General features: G+C 39.3%; 1 protein-coding gene across 2 annotated transcripts in view; it reads left to right on the top strand.

Annotated features, from left to right (window-relative positions):
- CRYZ (crystallin zeta) overlaps positions 1–20586 on the top strand; it is a 36444-nt gene that overhangs the window by 6652 nt on the left and 9206 nt on the right. The window contains exons 3-9 of one of the 2 annotated variants that reach the window (XM_040470660.1): positions 375–527; positions 4323–4486; positions 9235–9286; positions 13519–13668; positions 17062–17163; positions 17264–17359; positions 17796–18885. In XM_040470660.1, the coding sequence (XP_040326594.1) occupies positions 375–527; positions 4323–4486; positions 9235–9286; positions 13519–13668; positions 17062–17163; positions 17264–17359; positions 17796–17960 (882 nt within the window). In that variant the 3' untranslated portion in view covers positions 17961–18885. Of the gene's footprint in view, positions 1–374; positions 528–4322; positions 4487–9234; positions 9287–13518; positions 13669–17061; positions 17164–17263; positions 17360–17795; positions 18886–20586 lie in introns of those variants that run through there. The other variant, XM_040470659.1, reaches the window with a different exon arrangement.

The following is a 20586-nucleotide window of genomic DNA, read 5'->3' as shown; positions in this document are numbered from 1 at the left end:
CAGCCCTGAGAGTAGTTCTCATCATTTTGTGCCCAAACTCAATCATTTGGCTGCTCATAACTAAAGGCACCAAGAAATAATATTCTTCCCACATACCCAGGAGGAGGAGGAGATAGGTTTGATGAGCACATAGAGGTTTGTGCCACACGACTTCTTAAATATTTCCACTACTATTTTCCCAAAATGTTTTGCGCACATAAACCATTCTGTCTTATCTTTGTATTTATATGTTGGTTTACAAAACTGTAATGTGAACTTGTTGAAGGCAAGGTTTCCCCCTCCATTTTTATAGCTCCCATAATCTGTATAGTCCTAGCATAATGCTGAATGAATGCCTAGTGTTTTGTTTTAACTAAAATACATTGGCATTACAGGTTCTAATCAAGGTCCATGCATGTGGTGTAAACCCAGTGGAAACATATATTCGTTCTGGTACTCACAAGATAAAACCACTCTTACCCTATACACCTGGTTCAGATGTAGCTGGGGTAATAGAAGCTGTTGGAGATAATGCATCTACTTTCAAGGTATTACATTTTAAATTATTTCTATTTTGGCGAAATATTTTTCTTAAAATATTTTGACATAGCTTTCAAATGTGTCTGTATATAAATCTTTAAAAGGCCCATTACAGATTAGGAGTTTATTTGTTGTGACGAGCACCAGGTGATGTACCGAAGTGTTGAGTCACTATATTGTGCACCTGAAACTAATATTGCACTGTATGGTAACTATACTGGAATTTAAATAAAAACTTAAAAAAATAAATAAAAGCCCCATTACACAAGTTCTGCCACTTGGGGGACTCCTCTATTCAAAAAAGAGATTACCTCTTGTCTAGGTGTCTTCCTTGTTTGCATTTTTGGGGACAAGTGCTGGGTAAATTCTGTATCTTCACTTCCCCTCATAGAATTCAACTGATCCTTTTGATGTAGCAGAAACATGTAAGAAAGAAAATAAGCAAGGAAATTATAGTATTTCCTAACTCTCGATAAAAACAAGCCTAGATGATGTTTCATTCCTTTTATAAATTCAGTTTCATAGGATAAAGGGAAAGCTAATTCTTTTGAATAATGAGTAAAAGATGAAAAAAATGCAAGGTCAACTATACATTTTTAGAGCTCTGACTCAGATCAAGGTGACTGAGTCAATGAAAATGTTATGATCAGGGCTTTTGTTATTTATATGCCAAAAGAAATATAAAACACAGATAGTATATTCATGTCCCAGCACCTTTTCTCATAATTCCCTGACCTGCTCAACTTTGGCAGCACATTTACCAAAATTGGACTGAGACAGAGAAGATTAACGTGGCCTCTGCACAGGAAGACCGTCAGATTCCTACAGCTTTGTACTCCTCGGCCTGTGGCAGTCTGGCTTCTGCCCCCACCGCTCCACTGAAACGATTCCTGCTAATGTCACTAATGGCCTCTCTATTGCTGGAGTTAATGGGGCCTTTTATGTCATTATCTCTCTTGACTTCTCAGTGACATTTGACACTCTCAGCCACTTACTTTTTCTTAATTTTTTTTTTTTCTTCAGCTTCTATGACATCATTTTCTCCTGTCCTCTTCCCCACTTCCTCCTGGACATTGTTTTTCAAGCTTGTTTTTCTCTGGATAATCCTCAAATCTTAGTGCTGCCCAGTGCTCTTGGCCCCTTACTTAGACCTCTGCTTTTTGTATCCTGTACCTTCTTCACAAAGATCTCATGCACCCCCATGGTGTCCATTATCACATATGATATCTGTAGCTTAGAATTGTCTATGAAGCTGTGGACCTGCGCTGTCTAATAAGGTAGCCACATGTGGCTATTTAAAATTCTTATTAAAAATTAAAATAAAAAAGTCAATTCCTCAGTCACAGTAGCAACATTTCAAATGCTGAATAGCCCCCTGTTTCTAGTGGCTACCCTACTGGACAGTGCTGATATAGAACATTTATATCATCACAGGAAGTTGTGTTGGAGAGTATGAGACCCACATAGTCAACCCTTGGTAACCTCTTACTCAGTATGTCTAAAACTGAGCTTATCTTTTGTCACGTTAGATCTGCTCCTCTCTTGTGTGACTGTCTTGGTGACTTCTGTGCTTTGAGGCATATCTCTTCACTCCCCCCACTCAGCTCTCCCTTACTAGAACTGTTTTCTCTCTTTCCATTCCCACTGCCTATAGTTCAGGTTATTCTACCTAGTCCCTTACCTGGATATCTGTAATGGGTATTTAACACCTGCCCTCCCTCCTCCTCCAGTCAATTCTTGCTATATAAAGGGTGTTTTCTAAAATGTAATCGATTGTTTTACAGTTAATTCTTAACATCAGTTCCTTGCAGATTTCAGAGTATTGCTGAGACTGCTTATGTTGTTAGAGAAGATATTTCATGCTCCTTTCTACTATCCTTCCATTCTTATCTCTATTCCTTCTCACCTGGTAGTTTATTTTTTAGTAAAGCTGCTCTTCCCTGCATACCCCACGCTTGCTCTTCTCTATCTTTTTTCATATTGGTTCTGCCACTTGGCAGAATAAAACTGAAACTTATAAGCATAGGTGGAAGAGATTTTACCCTCCAGCTTTAATTCCCTTTCATTTTATCCCTGAAACTATTACATTCTGTATGTTAGACTACTTACTCATTGGGCACAAATGCCAGCGATTTCTCAACACTTACTCCTGCCGCTGTTCCTTTACTTACTTTGTTTCCCTCACTCATAATGACTCTTCTCAGCTTTAGTTTTTAAAATCTTGTCCTATTCTTCAAGACTTACCTTAAATATTAGCTTCCCAATGTAGCCGTTTTTTACTCCTTCTACTTAGAAATAATTTCTTTCTTTTCCTGCTACCCAGCTTTGATGGCGCATCATCTTTGTCTCGCATTGTAGTTACTCTTACCCTTTTCTTTTCTGTCATCCTAGAGTTTAAGATGCTTTTAGTGGGGGAGGGTGTTTTTTTATTAATATCCATCACAGAACTCAAAAAGTACTGCTTTCATAGTGAATTCCTAGAAAATATTTGAATTATAAGGAGTACAACCTCTTTTTAAAGCTATAAAAAAATGGTACTGATCTTAGTACAGTCACATTTGACCATTTGCAAGTGACACTGTTAAGTAGTGAGGCTTGTCTTTGACTCCTGGATGCCTTGTGAGGCTTTTTTGTTTCTATTGCACTGCATAGTGCTGTTACTTTTTCAGATCTCTTTTTTATAGCACAAATTTAAGTATACTGAGAGTTATTGCCTTAAAGTTGTGCTTCTTCCAAGGAATATTTACATTTTTTTTTTCAAGAAAGAAGAGTTAGGGCAGGTGTTTACAGTGATAGGCTAATTTCCGTAGCATGCAGGTCATGTTGGACAGGCTTGAATGCTTGCATAGTGCCATACCTGACCCTCAACTATGCATCCACTGTTCAATAGCAAGGACCCAGCAGAGTTTACTGAAAGTCTACTGTGTTTCTGGTGCTGTAACAAGGGAAGAAGCCTGTTTCGGCTCATTTTACTATCAGGATCCACAGATAGTTTCTTGCGCTTGGTGTATGCATGAAAAATGAGGGGGAACATGTAGAAAGGATTTAGAACAGGTATTTAGTGTGTGGAAGAAACCTTACGTTTTATTTTCTCCCTAGTATACCAGAGGGAAAAAAATGGGTTTTATTAACTGCCATTTACTAACTGCTTAATCTGAGCAAATTATTGAACTTCTTTGTCCCTCCATTTCCTCATTTGTATAGTGGAATTAATCTAAAGTGGTGATAAGAAAAGTACTTACCTCATAGGCTCTTGAGAAGATCAAATTAGACAGTACTCATTAAGCACCTAATACACTGTCTTGCACATTAAGATCTCAAAGAAGATTAGTTGTCTTCATGTTATACCATTCCGGAGGTTCTCTTTCCTCTTATTTTTTCTATTTCCTTTAATTTTTCTTCTTCTTTGTTTCTGCGAATAAAACCTTTAAAAATGTTCAGGGGTACTTGGGTGGTTCAGTAGGTTGAGCATCCGACTCTTGATTTGGCTCAGGTCAAGATCCCAGGATTGTGGGTTCAAGCCCCACATTGGGCTCTGTGCTGAGCACAGAGCCCGCTTGGGATTCTCTCCCTCCCTACCTCCCTCTACTCCTCTCCCCAGCTCGTGCTTTTTCTCTCTCTAAAAAAAAAAAAATTTTTTTTAACCTTCAGCATTTTGAAGCTATTTTTACAAGACCCTAAGATGTAGAAAGCAATACATAAATACTTATTTGTTGTTATAATGGTTACATTATGAAGGATTATACCCATTTTGACATAATTTTTAATCCCTGGTGCATTTATTAATCTCTTGCTTTCCCCAGAAAGGTGACAGAGTTTTCACTACCAGCACCATCTCTGGGGGCTATGCCGAGTATGCTCTTGCAGCAGATCACACTGTTTACCCACTGCCAGAAAAACTGAACTTTAAACAAGGAGCTGCCATCGGTATCCCATATTTTACTGCTTATCGAGCTCTGCTCCACAGGTAATAACATACACTGTCGCTTATACTGCCAGTATTGCCTTCCTTCCTGCCATGCGTCCATGTATCCATCTCTCATATTTGGTTACCATTAAGTATTTATGGAGTGGAAACTATGCTAATTTGGGAGATTATTCTAATCACTGGGGATATAAAGAAGAGCAAAACACTGTCTTTATCTTTAAGATGCATCTGACAGTCTAGTAAGAGAGATAGACATAAGAGTAATATTATTGATGTATAATATGGAGGAAGTACAATGGTGTAGATGTGCATAGGGATTTGTGGGATCACAAGGGATGTAACAGTGGTGATGAGATAGGGCTTCCTGCCAAGACGTAAGGCTTGGATTATTTTAAAGTCCTCGTTCAAAAATCTTTGTTATCTAGCCCTAGAAACTAATTGCTGCAATTTGAAAGTATAGTACCCTAGACCCACTGGTCAGCTTCCATGGTTGGGATCTAAGAATCTCCCTATATTTTTTTTAATTTTTGAAAATGTTTATTTATTTATTTTGAGAGAGAGAGTGTGTGTGTGTGTTCAGGGGAGGGGCAGAGGGCAAGGGAGAGAGAGAGAATTCCAAGCAGGCTCTGCACTATCAGCATGGAGCCCATGTGGGCCTTGAACTCCCGAACCATGAGATCATGACCGGAGCCGAAATCAAGAGTCGGATGCTGAACCGACTGAGCTACATAGCTGTCCTTAACACACACACACACACACACACACACACACACACACAAAGATTTTATTTTTAAGTAATTTCTACACTCAGTGTGGGGCTTGAACTCACAACCCCGAGATCAAGAGTCACATGCTCCACTGACTGAGCCAGCCAGGCATCCCTCTGAGAATCTGTATTTTCATCAAATTCCCTATGTATTTGAAAAAAAATCTGAAGGGGTTATCCTGGGGAAGGATAGTTCGGAGCAGGGAGGGAATTCTAGACCATAGGAATAGCCTAGCATCGGGGGGAAATCTTGATATTTAAGGAGAGCTATAGCAGTTTGGTTTTGTTGAATAGAAGATATCAAGGCAAAGAGTGGCATAGAATTAGGCTAGAATATAGTCATTTCTCAATAAATGTTAGCTATCACATGGAATAGATTTCATATTATGAAAAGCAAGATGATAGAGCTCGCATATTGGTTCTGTAAGGGATTGGGGATCATGAAATGTTTCATTCAGGAGAGATACTGTCATATGAGTATTTTATTAAGATCACCTGTCAGCTGTGTGAAAGGTGACAGGATTTGGTGACAGGAATGGAGAAAGAGATAGGGGGGTATTATGTGAATATCTCTTAGGCATAATACTTACGGGCCAGAGTAGAAAAAGTGGAGAGGAAAGGATAACTATTGGAGGGTAAAATCAGGTTTATTTGGTTGAGTGTTTGCATGTGGACAATGAGAGAGAAGAGGAGCTTACGGATACTTCCAGCTCTTTAGCTTGGATAATGTTTAAAGAAAAGGAGGAAAAAGTGTCAAATGGAAGCTGAGTCCAGCTTTGGAGTTGAAACCAAGATAGGCATCGTAATGGAGAAGACCAGCAACCTGTTAGGTGAAAGTCTGAAGCCTGAAGGCTAAACATGTAACCGAGGGACTGTCAGCCTGTGTGTGGGAGCTGATGAGATGAAAGTGACTGAAAGCCTTCAGGGAGTGAAGTGCAGGGGAGTGAGAATAGAACCTTTGAGAATATCAGCATGTAGGAGTATAGTCAGAGGTAGGGACAGAGTCCTAAGAGACCAAAGGGAGTGTATGCCAAGGCCAATACTGTTTTGTCCTACGACCAGCCCTATGACCGTGGTCCAGTTACTTCCTTGCCTGAGCTGTAGTTTACTGATTTGAAATACGTGGATAGTAATAGCACCTACCTCCTAGGGGTGTGGTGAGAACTAAATGAGGTAACACTGGTAAAGATCAGCACAGAGTCTGGCGCAGAGCAAGTACTCCCATCAGTGTTGGCAGTGTTAGGGACAGTAGTTGATGTTGTTACTAAGGAGGGAAGCTAGCCATCAAATGTAGCAGCGAGGTGTTTGGGGAATAAAAAGAACAGGCTTCGCAGTGAGGAGGTGATTGGTGACTTGAATCAGGTCATTTTCAGTAGTGGTGGGACAGAAGCTTGAGTGAGTGGGCTAGAGAAGGAAGCGGAAACTGGTTTCTTGAATGGAGGTAGGGAGGGAGGAGGGAGCAGAAGAATACTCGAGGACAGTGTGGGGACAACAGGATTTTCTAAAGGTTGGGCAAGAGTTGAACATGTTTATAGCTGAGAAAAGATCTAGCAGAGAGGGGGCGATGGAAGGTTTGGAAGAGAGGGTGGAGTGGCAGATGGAACCAGATCCTGCAGAAGGCAAGATGGAAAGGACTTAGGACATATGTAGGGAGATTGGCTTCAGCTATCCGAAGGACAGCTCATCTGCTAAACCTATAAGATGTGAAAATGGCATAATTATGGAAAAGTTTGTGGGTAGGGAGGTGGAGTGTTGAAGGAACTCATATGTGATTGCCTCACTTTTCATAATTAAATATGTAAAGTGATCTTTTGAGAATCAGAACTGAAGTGACACCAAAATGCATGGTCATGTGAGTTTTTTTTTTTTTTTAATAGTACTAAGCCATTTGGATAGATTATCAAAGAAGTTAGATTTTAGCATTCATCTAGGCCTGGAGTACTAGTGGCAAAATGGAACAGTGCAAAGGAAATGAGAGCACTGGAGAGGAAGAGAGGGAGGAGTTGGGGTAACCTACCTCAGGGTCCAGCTGTCCAGCAAAGGAAGCGAGGCCAGGAGCAACAAGTGGGCAGAAACTGAATAATTGAGAGATGCCAGTCTCTGGGAAGTGGAAAGAAAATTTTTGAGAGAATATGGGCTTACAGAATTAGGAGAGGAGGTTGCTGTCATAGCATTGGTTATTAGGGTCTGCTATTTCTCAAGTGGAATGGTTGAGGGAAGTTACCAGGTTCAGCCTTGGGAGAGAGTGGCCAAAGGGGAGGAAAATTCAGGGATTGTGATTCAAGGTTTTCTTCCCAGGGAATGTTGAAACTTTTTAGATTAGGGTTGGTTTTGGGTGGGAGAGAAAGTCTGTGTGCCATGTACTAGTCTTCAGTGACTGGGAGGGAATAAGGTACAGCATCATGGAAGGCCAGGCCAAGGCTCCAGCCCCTGCCGTGACCCCCAGGGGGAGATGACTGTATTCGTCAGGGTCCTCCAGAGGAGCAGAAAAACAGAATTTGTGCGTACTTACGTATGTATATACATACACATATGTGTATGTATATATATGTATTAGAGAGAGATTGAGGCAGGGAGATTGCTCTGTGGAGGCTTGGTGAGTTTAAAGTCTTGAGAGGGTAAACTGGCAAGCTGGAGACCCAGCAAAGAGTTGCAGTTCAAATTCAAAGTCAATCTATGGGCAGAATCCCTTCTTGCTCCAGAAGCCAGTCTTTGTTCTATTAAAGCCTTCAGCGGATTGGAAGAGGCCCTTCACAGAGACATCCAGAATAATGTTTGACCGAATATCTGGCCCCATGGCTCAGGCCAAGTTGACACATAAAATTAACCATCACAGTGACTCTGTGCAAGGGTAGAAGGATCAGAGCAGTGGGCATCCAGAAGAGGGTTAGCCTGCTTTTTCACCACCCCACCCCAAGCCCAGTGGTTTAGGGAGAATGTGCTTTTAGTGTTTGAGGGCTTGTTTGTAAGTTTTTTAAAAACGTTACTGGGAAAAGTATTTCATATCCCACAGTATAACGTTAGTTATTCTTTCTCTTACATTTATTTGTGTTTTACTTTTTAAAGTATCAGAGTGTTTTGGTGATAGTTATCTTAAGTTTATCATTTCAGACTCTCCATTTAACTCACTGCCCTCAGTCTCCTTATCTCTAAGCAAGAGTATTGGGAAAAGCTTCATTTACTGCTCACAATTGCCATTTGTCGGCTGTTAGCATAGAGCCTTGAGCAAGACCCAGGGTTATTTTGTTCTTACTGCCAGATGTCTGACCACAATGTCTGTACGGTGTGGCCACCCCTATTGTTCTAGGAAGGAAGAGATCTCCTGAGAGTCAGATCTGGATCATAGAACAGCTGCTGGATTGTGACATTAGCACTTGTCCATCTGGAATAATAAAGCATCTCCTGTCTGTCTCGCTGCCTGTGCCTTATTTTTGGTATAATAGAAAAGTAGTAGTATGAACCAGAATTAAAAAGAATGTGTCATTTCACCAGAGGATCTAGACATTTTGGGGGTGACATAGAAACCTTTGTGACAGGATTTATCGTACTTCTTACTCTCCTACCATGCCAATTCAGCGTTGCTCTCTGAAATGAAGGCTTAGAGGTTATACAACCTGATGTTCAAAGGCAAATGTTTCCTTAAATAATCTGACTTCTGTGTTTACTTGGACATTACCCCGGGCCACAGAATAACAATTAGGCTATAAAAAGCCTGTTTTGAGACACTTTCTGGGGGAATGAATTCGAGAGACAGGCATGCAGCACAGTGCCAGGCACATAACAGATTCCCAGTAAACGTTTGTTGAATGCATAAATAAATTTAAGGTTGTCTTTTGTTTGTGGCTCTGAAGAGCCATTGTTTGATCCTCTAAAACCTGGAGAAAATTTGGGGCTGTAAAGTAGAATGAGCTTCCTATTTGGGGAAGTGTTAGCTGAACTGAGCATAGAGTTTTCTTAAGAATGACAAACTCCTGGGTTAATTAGCTTCAAAGTGAGGTGATGATCATGCCTTCTTTTGCAGTGCCCGTGTGAAAGCTGGAGAAAGTGTTCTGGTTCATGGGGCTAGTGGAGGAGTAAGTATTTTGTTTTTTAAGTTTATTTTTAAATGAGATTTTGTTAATGGGTTTCACATTATATTTCTTTTAAGTCATTTTTAAAAGCCAAATTTATAAACATAGTCAATATTTATAGTCAATAAATATTCCTTTTTGTAGTAAAGCTTTTTTTGAGTTCTATCTTCTGAAGGTGATTCTTTGTCATTAGTTTAGCATTTCTTGGTTAATAGATTCAACAGACCACCCCATTAAAAATGTGTGTATTAGGTTTTCCACCTGTGTTGGGTGTGGACCAAGATAAACTGGCTTTGTTTTTGCCTTCAAGTAGCCTATGTTATAATAATATTTATTTAGAATTTGAAACAGTTTTTTAAAGTTAATATTAATTCCTTATTCCCTTAGATAAGGAAACTAAGGTTCGTTAAAGCTTTACCTGCATTGCCCCAGACAGCACTGCAAAGCTGCACTGTGAATTCTGAGGCCCTTCTATCTTCCTTCTACTGCTCGCCCGCTGCGCTTTGATGGCATTCATGGAAGGCACAGTGTACAGCTGTGTCCTTAACTCCACAACCCGTGGCTTAAAATGCTAATGTGGGGAGGTGGGGAGAGGACGGAGAACTTTAAAATAAGCCCTTCAGTGAAATAACCCAACACCGGGCTGTCAGAAGCTTCTTCAAGAAACCGGCTGTCAGTCTGCCTCTGAGGAGCTTAGAGGAAAAGTTAGAGCTCTGAGGTTGGAATTTAACAAGAAATCCACATGACCTCTATCCTGCATGTAGAGGCTTTAGAAATTTTGGAGATGAGATTTCACATTTTTAAAATACAGGTCCTGGGGCTCCATAGCTAACCTTGAGGAAGCTGGTTAACCCTTTCAGAGCATTATGTATTCTGCAGAGTAAATCGACACAAGTAACCTATTAAAAATGGCACATTGTACCCAGCATAATGAGTGGCATCCTGAAAATGTGAATTTATGGCTAAAGGTGGCCAGGTGGTACAAACACAGAATTCAGCCCATTGTGTTTCTGTTACTTTAGAGAGATGAAGCACGAGGTACCACACTTAGCTTCCTGTCTACCTCAAATAGATCAATTCTGAAGGATGTCACAGATCAGACTATTTCCTGAAAAGACCAAGAATGTCTTTTGGGGGCTTGAGAAAATATGACAGATATACCTTGTCAAAACTTCCCATTGCATACCTTCACTGAAGAGGCTATTTTTGGGTTAAATTAAATTTCACCCAAAATAACTAAAGGATCTGTCAAACATGCATTTATTTAAATTGCTTTGGCTTTGAGAGAGCTAACCTTGTGCTCTGTATAAAAGAGAGAGGTTTCAGTAGGAAGGGGAGAGAAGAGTTTAAAGAAAATCTTTTTATTCCCTTCACCCTCTTGTAAAAAGCTCAGTCGCTTCACCATGATTTTTTTTTTTTTTTTTTAAGGCAAAATCCATACTGTTCTCTGAGCTGGCTGAGTTTGTTAAATCCTTGGCTGGCAGGGATAGGCTGGTGGCCTGGTGTGTGAAGCGCTTCTGATCCTCCCTGCCCTACCACAGGGAAATAGTACTGGGTTTTGTTTGCTTCTGTTTGTACTTTCTGTCCTCATTTAATGCAAATTCCTTTGGGATTATGGTGTGTATTTAAAATCGTGTGGAATTTATGAACACGGTTGTTATCCAGATATGTTGGTGGGGAGTGCCCTCTTTTAGTGTCAGCAAAGTAAATAGAAGAAAAATAGTTGACACATTAACGGTATATCATCTATCAAAGGGGTATTGCTGATATAATTGTTGACAAGAATAAAGTAAATAGTACCTTCAGAACAGCGATTAGGTGCTTCTTTAAAGTAGAATATAAAGAGATATATTTACAGTAAGTTTTTAGTATAGGTGTAGTTTTATTACAGGCCTTTTTTTTTTTTAACTTAAAGTAGCAAATCAATAGTGCTAACTCCATAGTATAATGTATTTCATGGAATTGAATGTCTCTCTCATCAAACAGTGAGTTTTTTTGTTTGTTTGTTTTGGTTAAATCAAACAAATCCCTGCCAAAACCCAACAGAGTTCAGGCTCATCACTCCCATATGCCATACAATCTTTAAAGTCCATTTCAGGCCTGGGGAGTCTGTGATTCTGTTACAATTTTAATCAGTTTCTATCATCATTTTTCATTTAAACTCTTTACTGTCATGCCTAGTCCATGATTTTACCTTCCTCTTAATCGTTGGTTATCAGCGATGGGTGGTTTGGCATCATCTCTTCTCCCCCTCGAACATTTGGCGCAGTGTCTGGGGACATTTCGGTTGTCACTGGATGGAGGGCTTCTGGCCTCTAATGGGTACATGCTACTCTACACATCCTTCAACATACAGGATCGCACCCACATCATAGAACTGTCCAGCCCTGAATGTCAATAGTGCTAAGTTTGAGAAGCCCTGCTCTAAATGTACGTGACACTTACTTGTGCCATTCATAGATCATGTAACCAAACATAGATTTCCTAGCACTGTAATTTAAATAATTACTTTTATCCATATTCCTAATATACGTTTATTTCTCCTTTATCCTAAGCACATTTATGTAATGATCTAGTTACTTCGTGCAATCTGTGGCTCTAAATACCATCTCTAAACTGATGAATCTCAAATTTATATTTCCAGCTCCATATGCTTATTCAGCTGATTACTACACATTTTCACTTAGGTGAGCAAATACAGCTCAGCTTGCTCAGAGTCAGTCTTGATACTCTTACAAACTTGATTCTCTGTACTCTTCCTCAGCCCTATTAATCTACCCAGTTAACCCTGCCAGAGACCCAGGAGACAGCCTTGACTTTTCTCTGTGCCTCACTTCTCAGATGCAGTCCATGAGGAAGGTCCATCTTACTCCTATCGCCACTCCCCTCTTTCTGTCTCCCATATAAAATGTTCTTTTTATTTATTTATTTATTTATTTATTTATTTATGTATTTATTTATTTATTTTGAGAGAGAAAGAGAGAGAGCACATGGGAGGGGCAGAGAGAAAGGGAGAGAGAGAGAACCCCAGCAGGCTCAGCGCTGTCAGTACGGAGCCCAATGTGGGGCTCGAACTCAACAAACTGTTAGATCATGACCAGAACCGAAATCAAGTGTTGGTCGGTCATTTAACCAACTGAGCCACCCAGGCGCACCTGTCTGATAGCTCTAAGTTATCTCTTAAATATAATCCAGAGCCTTTACCTGCAAGGCCCTGTGTGCCCCTCTGGCCACATCTTGCTCTGTCTCCCATGTGCCCTGCCTTTAAGCCGCATGGACCCTCTTTCTGTCCTTAATGCCCCAGGCTCATTCCCACATCACAAGGTGAGCTACAGCCATTCTGCCCACAGCATTCTCCACCAGACTTTCCAGATCTGCACATGGCTCGTGCCTCACTTCACTCAGGTCTCATCTCTTCAGAGTGGCCTTTGGTGATGATCTAACTAACCCTTCTCTCTATCTCCTTGTAACACAATAGGCTGGGGTTTTTTTCATAGCACGTTTTTATTTTCTGAATTTAATTTATTCATTTATTTGTTTGTGTTTATTATTTTTCCTCTTTCTTAGAACATGTTTCTTACACGAAGTACCATGTCTAGCACATAGTAAACATTTAACGGTCATCATATGGATGAATAAGTTAATTTGCTCATACGCCTGTCTCTTCCACTTAAATGGTGTAACATTTGTTGTGTAATACTTTAAATGTACAGTGAAAGTATGAAGCCAGTGAGCATGTTTTGAATAGCTTTAAACTCTGTACCTTCTGTGCAAAGCAGATGCTAAGTACACGTTTTGATACAGTGGTTAAAGGCTCAAGCTCTACAGACTGATTTGGTCCAGCTCTGTGACTTGGTCCTGTTCCCATCTCTGTGACCTGGGCAAGTCACTTACATTATATAAGTTTCAGTTTTCTCATCTACAGAACATGGACACTAGTCATATCTACTTCATGTCTACTTACATACATGTAGACATTTCATGTCTACTACATACATCATGTCTACTTAGACTTACTGTGAGGATAAAATAAAGCAATGCATAGAAAGTATTTTTTGTGGTACCTGGCACATTATAAATGCTCAATAAAAGCTGTTGTTCTTATTTCTTCATTTAGACTCGAAATTCCTTAAGGATAGGGTAGGACCTAGAGGAACCTTCTATTATATATATTTAAGAAATATTTGCAGGGATGCAAAGAATCTAAAAGTATGCATTTATATTTTGTTTTTCAGGTTGGACTGGCAGTATGCCAGATTGCTAGAGCTTATGGTTTAAAGGTTCTGGGCACAGCTGGTACTGGGGAAGGACAAAACATCGTTTTGCAAAATGGAGCCCATGAAGTGTTTAACCACAGAGAACATAATTATATTGATAAAATTAAGGTAAAATTAGTCCACAGTTTTATGAAAGTAAATTTTGTTTCTTGAGAGACTTACTTTTTTGTAACCTTTTTAAAGCAACCACTCTCTTAAAGCTGTTTGTTTTCTTTTTTTATGCCTATGTGTGTTTTAAAGTTTTAATTAAAAAAGCAGAGATGTCTAATTTTCAGACTTCACTCTCATTTGACTTGTTTATGTTTATCAAATAAAATATAGCCTTTCCAGAGTCTTAGTTATAAAAATTGGTACTCTTTAATGCAGTCACATTTTTTTTTCAACGTTTATTTATTTTTGGGACAGAGAGAGACAGAGCATGAACGGGGAGGGGCAGAGAGAGAGGGAGACACAGAATCGGAAACAGGCTCCAGGCTCTGAGCGATCAGCCCAGAGCCTGACGCGGGGCTCGAACTCACGGACCGCAAGATCGTGACCTGGCTGAAGTCGGACGCTTAACCGACTGCGCCACCGAGGCGCCCCAATGCAGCCACATTTTTAGTAAAGTCATAGCTTTGTATTTAGAGCTGAGAGGTGTTCTTTTAAATTTTTTTTTTGATATTTGTATATATCATATATTGTGAAATGATTACCACACTGAGTCTCATTAACATCCATCACCATACATAGTTACAAATTTTTTTTTCTTCTGATAAGAACTTTTAAGATATGCTCTCAGCAACTTTCAAATCTGTGATACAGTATTATTAACTATAGTTGTCATGCTGTACGTTATATCCCCATGACTTATTTTTTTTTAATGACTGGAAGTTTGTACCTTTTGATCACATTCACCCATTTCACCCAGTTCCCACCCCCACCTCTGGCAACCATGAGGTTTTCTTAATTTCTTAATATAATTTCTATTGGTTTAAATTTTCCAGAGAAGGTGAGGTAGTTACAGATTACAAATTGGATCTGTCTAAGCTAGGGGACAAAGTTTACTTGTCAATTGTATGCCATGGAAGAATAATCACTACCACAACCAGAGTTGTGAGGTAGGCTTTAGTTACTCGTTGCATATATTTCATTGCTAGAGCAGAGTTCAACCTAATCCTCAGACTACTTGCTCATGTTGAGAAAGAATTAGAATTTTCCAGGTACTGATTACTATGTAACCTAGGTCATTACAAATTGAGGAAAATATGAGTGAGGGTTTGTGTATTACAACTACATCATCTTGCCAAAAAAAAAAAAGCTGTGTAAAGGCACTCTTTTGTTATATATCTAGAAAACCTAAAATTAATTGAATATTCATGCCTGATACTATTATCCAAGAATATTTATAAAGATGAAAAATGCTCAGTTATTTTAAGAATATGTTTTTGTTTTGCAGAAATCTGACCTTAAGACCTTGAGGTCTTATGGCTTCTATGTCTTCTACTGGCTCCTTCTGCTTAAGTCTCTCTCATTCTCCAGACCATTCCCTTAACCCTTTATCAAACCCTCCACACCCTCTACCACCACACTTGAGAAAGTAGTGAGGACATCTTTTACTTCCTTACCTCCCGTCACCTTCCCCCGCATGTTGCTTCCACCCCAGCTACTTATACCTCTTGTCAGAGGTCACTGGTGGGCTCCTAATTACCCATCTGCTGCTTTTGGCTTAGGCCTCATCCTGCTTGATTTTTTGGGGGTTTTTTTTTTTTTTGGCAGCAGCTACCCCTGACCACGTCTCCTGAAAGCTGGTTCTTGTCTTACTTGCCTGACTTCATTTCCAGCCCCGTTCCTCCTCATATTACTTAAATGTTGTTGCTCCTTAGACTTTCCCCTTGGTCTGCCATCCTCCCTGGTGCTAGACCTTCCTCCTGACCAATCTCATCTCCCCTGGTCAGTTAGTGCCTGCATCCTGCTGGTATCCAGCACTGTCTCTGGCGTGAGTTCCCTGCCTTTGTGTCATCGGCCTCCTAGATGTCTCCACTCATCTGCTCCCTGCAGACAGAGTCACAAGTTTTATTTTATATTTCTATCTTTTAATTATCGTTCTCCTTCCTACCCATCAGGCCGATCACCTCCCTCTATCAGTTTCATCTCTGACATGCCTTTCAAATATATCTTCTTTGTTCTGTTCTCCATTGTGACTTAGTTTAGTCTTCATCTTCTTCAGCTTTGTCTTTTGTTTATAACTGACTTACTATCGCCTTCTATCTTCACTGTCTCCAGAGTTATTTGTTCTCCTAAAAAAAAAAAATATGTGTATATGTGTGTATGTATCTCCATGAGGATAGGAATTTTTGTCTCTCTTGTTACCTGCTGCAGCTCAGTATCCTAAAACAGGGTCTGACACAAAACTTAATTAATACCTGCCCCCCAAAAGTCTGGATCCTGTAACGTGGCATCAATGTGTGTTACCAGTCCATAGCAACTTATAGTCTCTACCTCTCTCCCTTTCCCTCCCCCCCACCCCCCCCCCCCCCCCCACGTTCCCAAACACATGCCTCAGCTCTGCTTGGCTACTTTCTGATCCTGACCTGGACTCTCAGTCCATAGCTCTTTGCTTTTCTGTTTCTTCTGTCTGGAGGGACTATGCCTCATGTGTGTACCGCTGGCTCTTCTTCCTCCCTTTTTACTTACAGGACTCCTGTTCATTCCTCAGGGCCCAGGTCCTCACCTCTGTGGAACTTTCTGTGATCATTACAGGTGATCAGGGTTGTAACTCTGTTTTTCTCCATAACCTGTGGTTTATTTCTGCTCATGCAGCACTTGGCCCATTCCATCACAGCTGTGTCAGCGGTATTTTCCATCTTTCTCCCTAGCTGTGTTTTGAGTTCTCTGTGTCCATCTTTGAATTCCCAGTACTTAACAATATCTGACACAGGTATTCATTTTTTTTTTGTTAGAATAAAATGAATATAAGGTGTATATGTATAACTTACTTAAGAGACAGTTTGGGATGGCCGAGATCTCTGAAAAAACCCAAAAGAAAAGAAGTAGTAGCCAAGCTGATTGTAAACCACTTGGGACAAAACTGAATGCACACACAGAAAAAATCTGCAACGCCAGACAGCCAGTGATTTTCTTTTGTTTTTTGTTTTTTTTTTTTAAAGTGAAAACCTTTTTGGGATTTACGCTTTGTTTTTTTTTTTTTCTCTGTGAAAATACATTTTGAAGACAGAAAATTTTCAACTATTTATAAAATAAAAAGTATTTTATAGTCGAGTCGAAGCACGTGAAATTTATTTAGTATAAATCTTTATCACTTTAGATGTTGTGACTAGTACCTTGGAATTACATCCTCAGTATATAATTAGATCATTAACATTTGTGTTATAGTCTTAAAAATGTAGTATTTATGTCTTTTGAAACACATTTCTGCAATATATAGGACTATGATAACTATTTTACAGGGTCTTTTTTTTACTTGTTTTCTTATCTCACTCTGGGTTCTTTTTTATTACACAGAAATCTGTTGGTGAAAAAGGAATTGATGTGATCATTGAAATGTTAGCTAATGTAAATCTTAATAATGATTTGAATCTTCTGTCACGTGGAGGACGAGTAATAGTAAGTATTTTGGTTTCTTTTTACCACTTTGAAGTTTTACCATGATTTAATACTATTTTACAGTAATCTTTAACTATAGACGTGTTATTCTTCATAATAGGTTGTTGGCAGCAGAGGTCCTATTGAAATAAACCCACGGGACACCATGACAAAGGAATCTAGTATAATTGGGGTTGCTCTCTACTCATCAACTAAGGTAGGAAAAGAAGTGATTCTGATCTTGGTAACTTAAACACAGACAATTTGCCTAGTCAGACAGACTGAAAGTTTAAGCAGATGTTTAACTTAGTTATCTGACTACATGAGTATGTTAAGTATTAGTCACTATAAGATAACCAGGGTGACAATGTGATTTATTTTCCAAGTCAAGACACTTTTGAGAGAGAAAAGACATACTATTAGTAATTACTTTAGGACAGTAGGTATTTTGTGAACTGACACTGTCTCAGGCAAATTGGGCTTATGGTTATTCTATATGGAACTACTTTTTCTGTTGTTCTGGACAAGTTGACAAAAGCCACATATTTGTAAGAAACCGTTTATGTTCTAACTCTCAGAATCTGAAATTTTCTAGTGCTTCTGGAACTTAGGTCGTATGTTCTTCTACAGACATACCTTTTTCTTTCACTTAGGAGGAATTTAGGCAATATGCAGCGGCCCTTCAAGCTGGAATGGAAATTGGTTGGCTGAAACCTGTAATAGGTTCTCAGTATTCATTGGAGAAGGTGGCCCAGGCTCATGAAAATATCATCCATAGCAGTGGGGCTACTGGGAAAATGATTCTTCTCTTAGAATGATTAAGTCTTTCATGTATTTCTTGTGCAATTAGAAGTTTCCTGCCCCAGTTTTACTTATACTACTTTTGCTCTAATAGTGAGTTTCTTATATTGAAAAACAAGATTTAGCTTTAGAGATCTGGAATAAATTGGAGCACAATTTATTTTATAGTTCACAATATGCTTTATGCCTCCCACCGAGCTCCAATCAAGGAGTCATCATAGTAGGAAGTAGAATGTTAGTAGCCATTTGGCATTGGGTACATTACAGAAATTCCTAGTACTTGATCATTAATTCCATACCTTGGACTAAAGCAAGCTAATTCAAAGTAAGACTGTGTGATTTCCAAGCCTATTTGTGCTTGTAAAGGATCTTCAGTATATGTTCAGCCCAGAACTCTATTGGACTCTGAAGATTTTCTAGACTAAACAAGACCCCTTTTCCAAACTAATCTCATTGGCAAGATAAACAATATCCACAGAAATTTGTTTTTTAAAAAATAGTTTTCCAATATTTCCCCAAATATTAGAACATTGACTGTGTTAATGGTTGATTACTACTTATCCATATATTCTGTGAAGATAGCAGCCTTATCTTTGTTATAATGTGATAGTAGGTCCGTAGTCTCTCCAGATAGATACTTCTTGATGATTTGATTTTCAAAGTAAATTTAGAATTATCTGTGTGATGGGAGTCATATATTTTTCTTTAAATTACTAAACAAATTTGACCTATTAAGAGTGGGCGGCTTTTGTTTTCATAGCATGGTAACTTGCAGTGAATTCTGTAGAAAAATAAAAACTGTTTATCTATTTCATCTTTATATAATACTTGCCTTACATCACATCTCTTACATAGTTCCTAATGATTAATTCCTAACAGTGTTCTGTGTTGGAAGTCTTTATCTATACTAAATAAATGCCATCAATGTTATGTGCAAGGAAATGAGGTTTGATTGTTATTTTTGTCCTGTTTTTCTTTATATGAGCACAGCCTCCTATATATGTACAAACACACATGCGTATGTATAAAGAGATTTAAGGAATTTTCTCATGCAGCTATGGGGACTGATAAGTCTAAATCTATAGGGTAGGCCAATAGATTTTCTATATTGCTGAATTCTTTCTCTGGGAAACCTCAGTTTTTGTTCTTAAGACTTTTGACCGATTGCGTGCAGCCCATCTGCGTTATGAGGATAATCTACCTAGAGTCACGTGGTGACTTTTTGTAAGCACATAAATAAAACATGGTGACATTACATTGATACGTAAAACCAATCATCACAAGGGAGTGACATAAGAACACAGATGAAGGGAACTTAATGTAGCATGAGATTTCCAGTTACACATTTAATATTTTTGATGCACTTGTCAGCTGCCTCTATCCAGAGTAGCTTTGGCCATAGAAGTACAAAACTTGGGTGCTTCTAAAGGGGGGGGGGGAGGAGTAGCATTTCATTTTTTTTCTTAATTTTTTATTGTTTAGTTTTTGAGAGACAGAGTGTGAGCAGGGTAAGAGCAGAGAGAAAAAAAGGGAGACACAGAATCCGAAGCAGGCACCAGGCTCCGAGCTGTCAGCACAGAGCTTGACACAGAGCTTGAACCCACAGACCGTGAGATAATGACTTGAGCCAAAGTCAGATGTTTAACTGACTGAGCTACCCAGGTGCCCCAAGAGGTAGCATTTTATAATGTCCTTAGCTCAGCTTTACTCAAGCAAGAAATTCTACGTGCCAAGGGGCTTCCACAATTCACGGTGTAAAGAGCTTTTTTTTCTGTGCAAGATAACACTAAAGAATAGCAAAACCTATCAGGTCGCTTTGACCTGGCTCTTTCTGCCTCCTCAACCACATCTCATAGATGGGAAAACACCTCAGATCAATCCTTAATTCTTTTTCCAACACTACCATTTTTTAGCATGGTGATTTTTTAAAAATATGTCATTTGAAAATTGTCACAGGACAGTTTCACTATAGGGCTTTAGGAATAGCTCATATTTGGGGAACTTCCTATATCGAAGAAGAGAGCCCAGAAATGTTATATCATAAAAAGTGATCTAGATTCACTTTGGTGAGTGAGTCGGACTGTTAGGTGTTGATGAAGACAGTCTATGTATACTCTTTAAGAGTGAGTCTAGGGGCACCTGGATGGCTCAATTGGTTAAGCTTCTGACTCTTGATTTCGGGTCAGGTCATGATCTCAAGGTCATAAGATTGAGCCCACGCCTGCTTAAGATTCTCTCTGCCCCTCCCCCGCTCATGCACCCACACTCTCCCTTTCTCACAAAAAAAAAAAGAAAAGTGAACCTAAATCAAATCACAAACCTGCTGTGTGATACAGATGCTTGTTAAACATGTTAAACATGCCAGAGGTTGGTAATCCCTGGTTATCCTTTCCCAGCTTCATGCAAAAAATCGCACAAAGATTATAACACTACTAGAAACTAAAGAAGAAACCCTGTGCCAGAATCCACTGGGAATTTATAGTAACTCCAGTGTCCATCATTTGATTCATTGACCCAAATTAGCTGGAGAGAAGTTAGTAAAAAGCTCCAACTCAGTCACTGCCTCAAACTCAGGGCACAGGAGCTACACTACCTAGAAAATCAAGTCCCTGCTGCCCAGACATCATCTGAGCTAGCTAGAAT

The sequence above is a fragment of the Herpailurus yagouaroundi genome, unplaced genomic scaffold (genome assembly GCF_014898765.1).
Source record: "Herpailurus yagouaroundi ecotype Mexico unplaced genomic scaffold, PumYag 77, whole genome shotgun sequence".
Lineage (NCBI taxonomy): Eukaryota > Metazoa > Chordata > Mammalia > Carnivora > Felidae > Herpailurus > Herpailurus yagouaroundi.
Note: the sequence above shows the minus strand (reverse complement) of the source record. Positions and strands in the feature narration are given on the sequence as shown.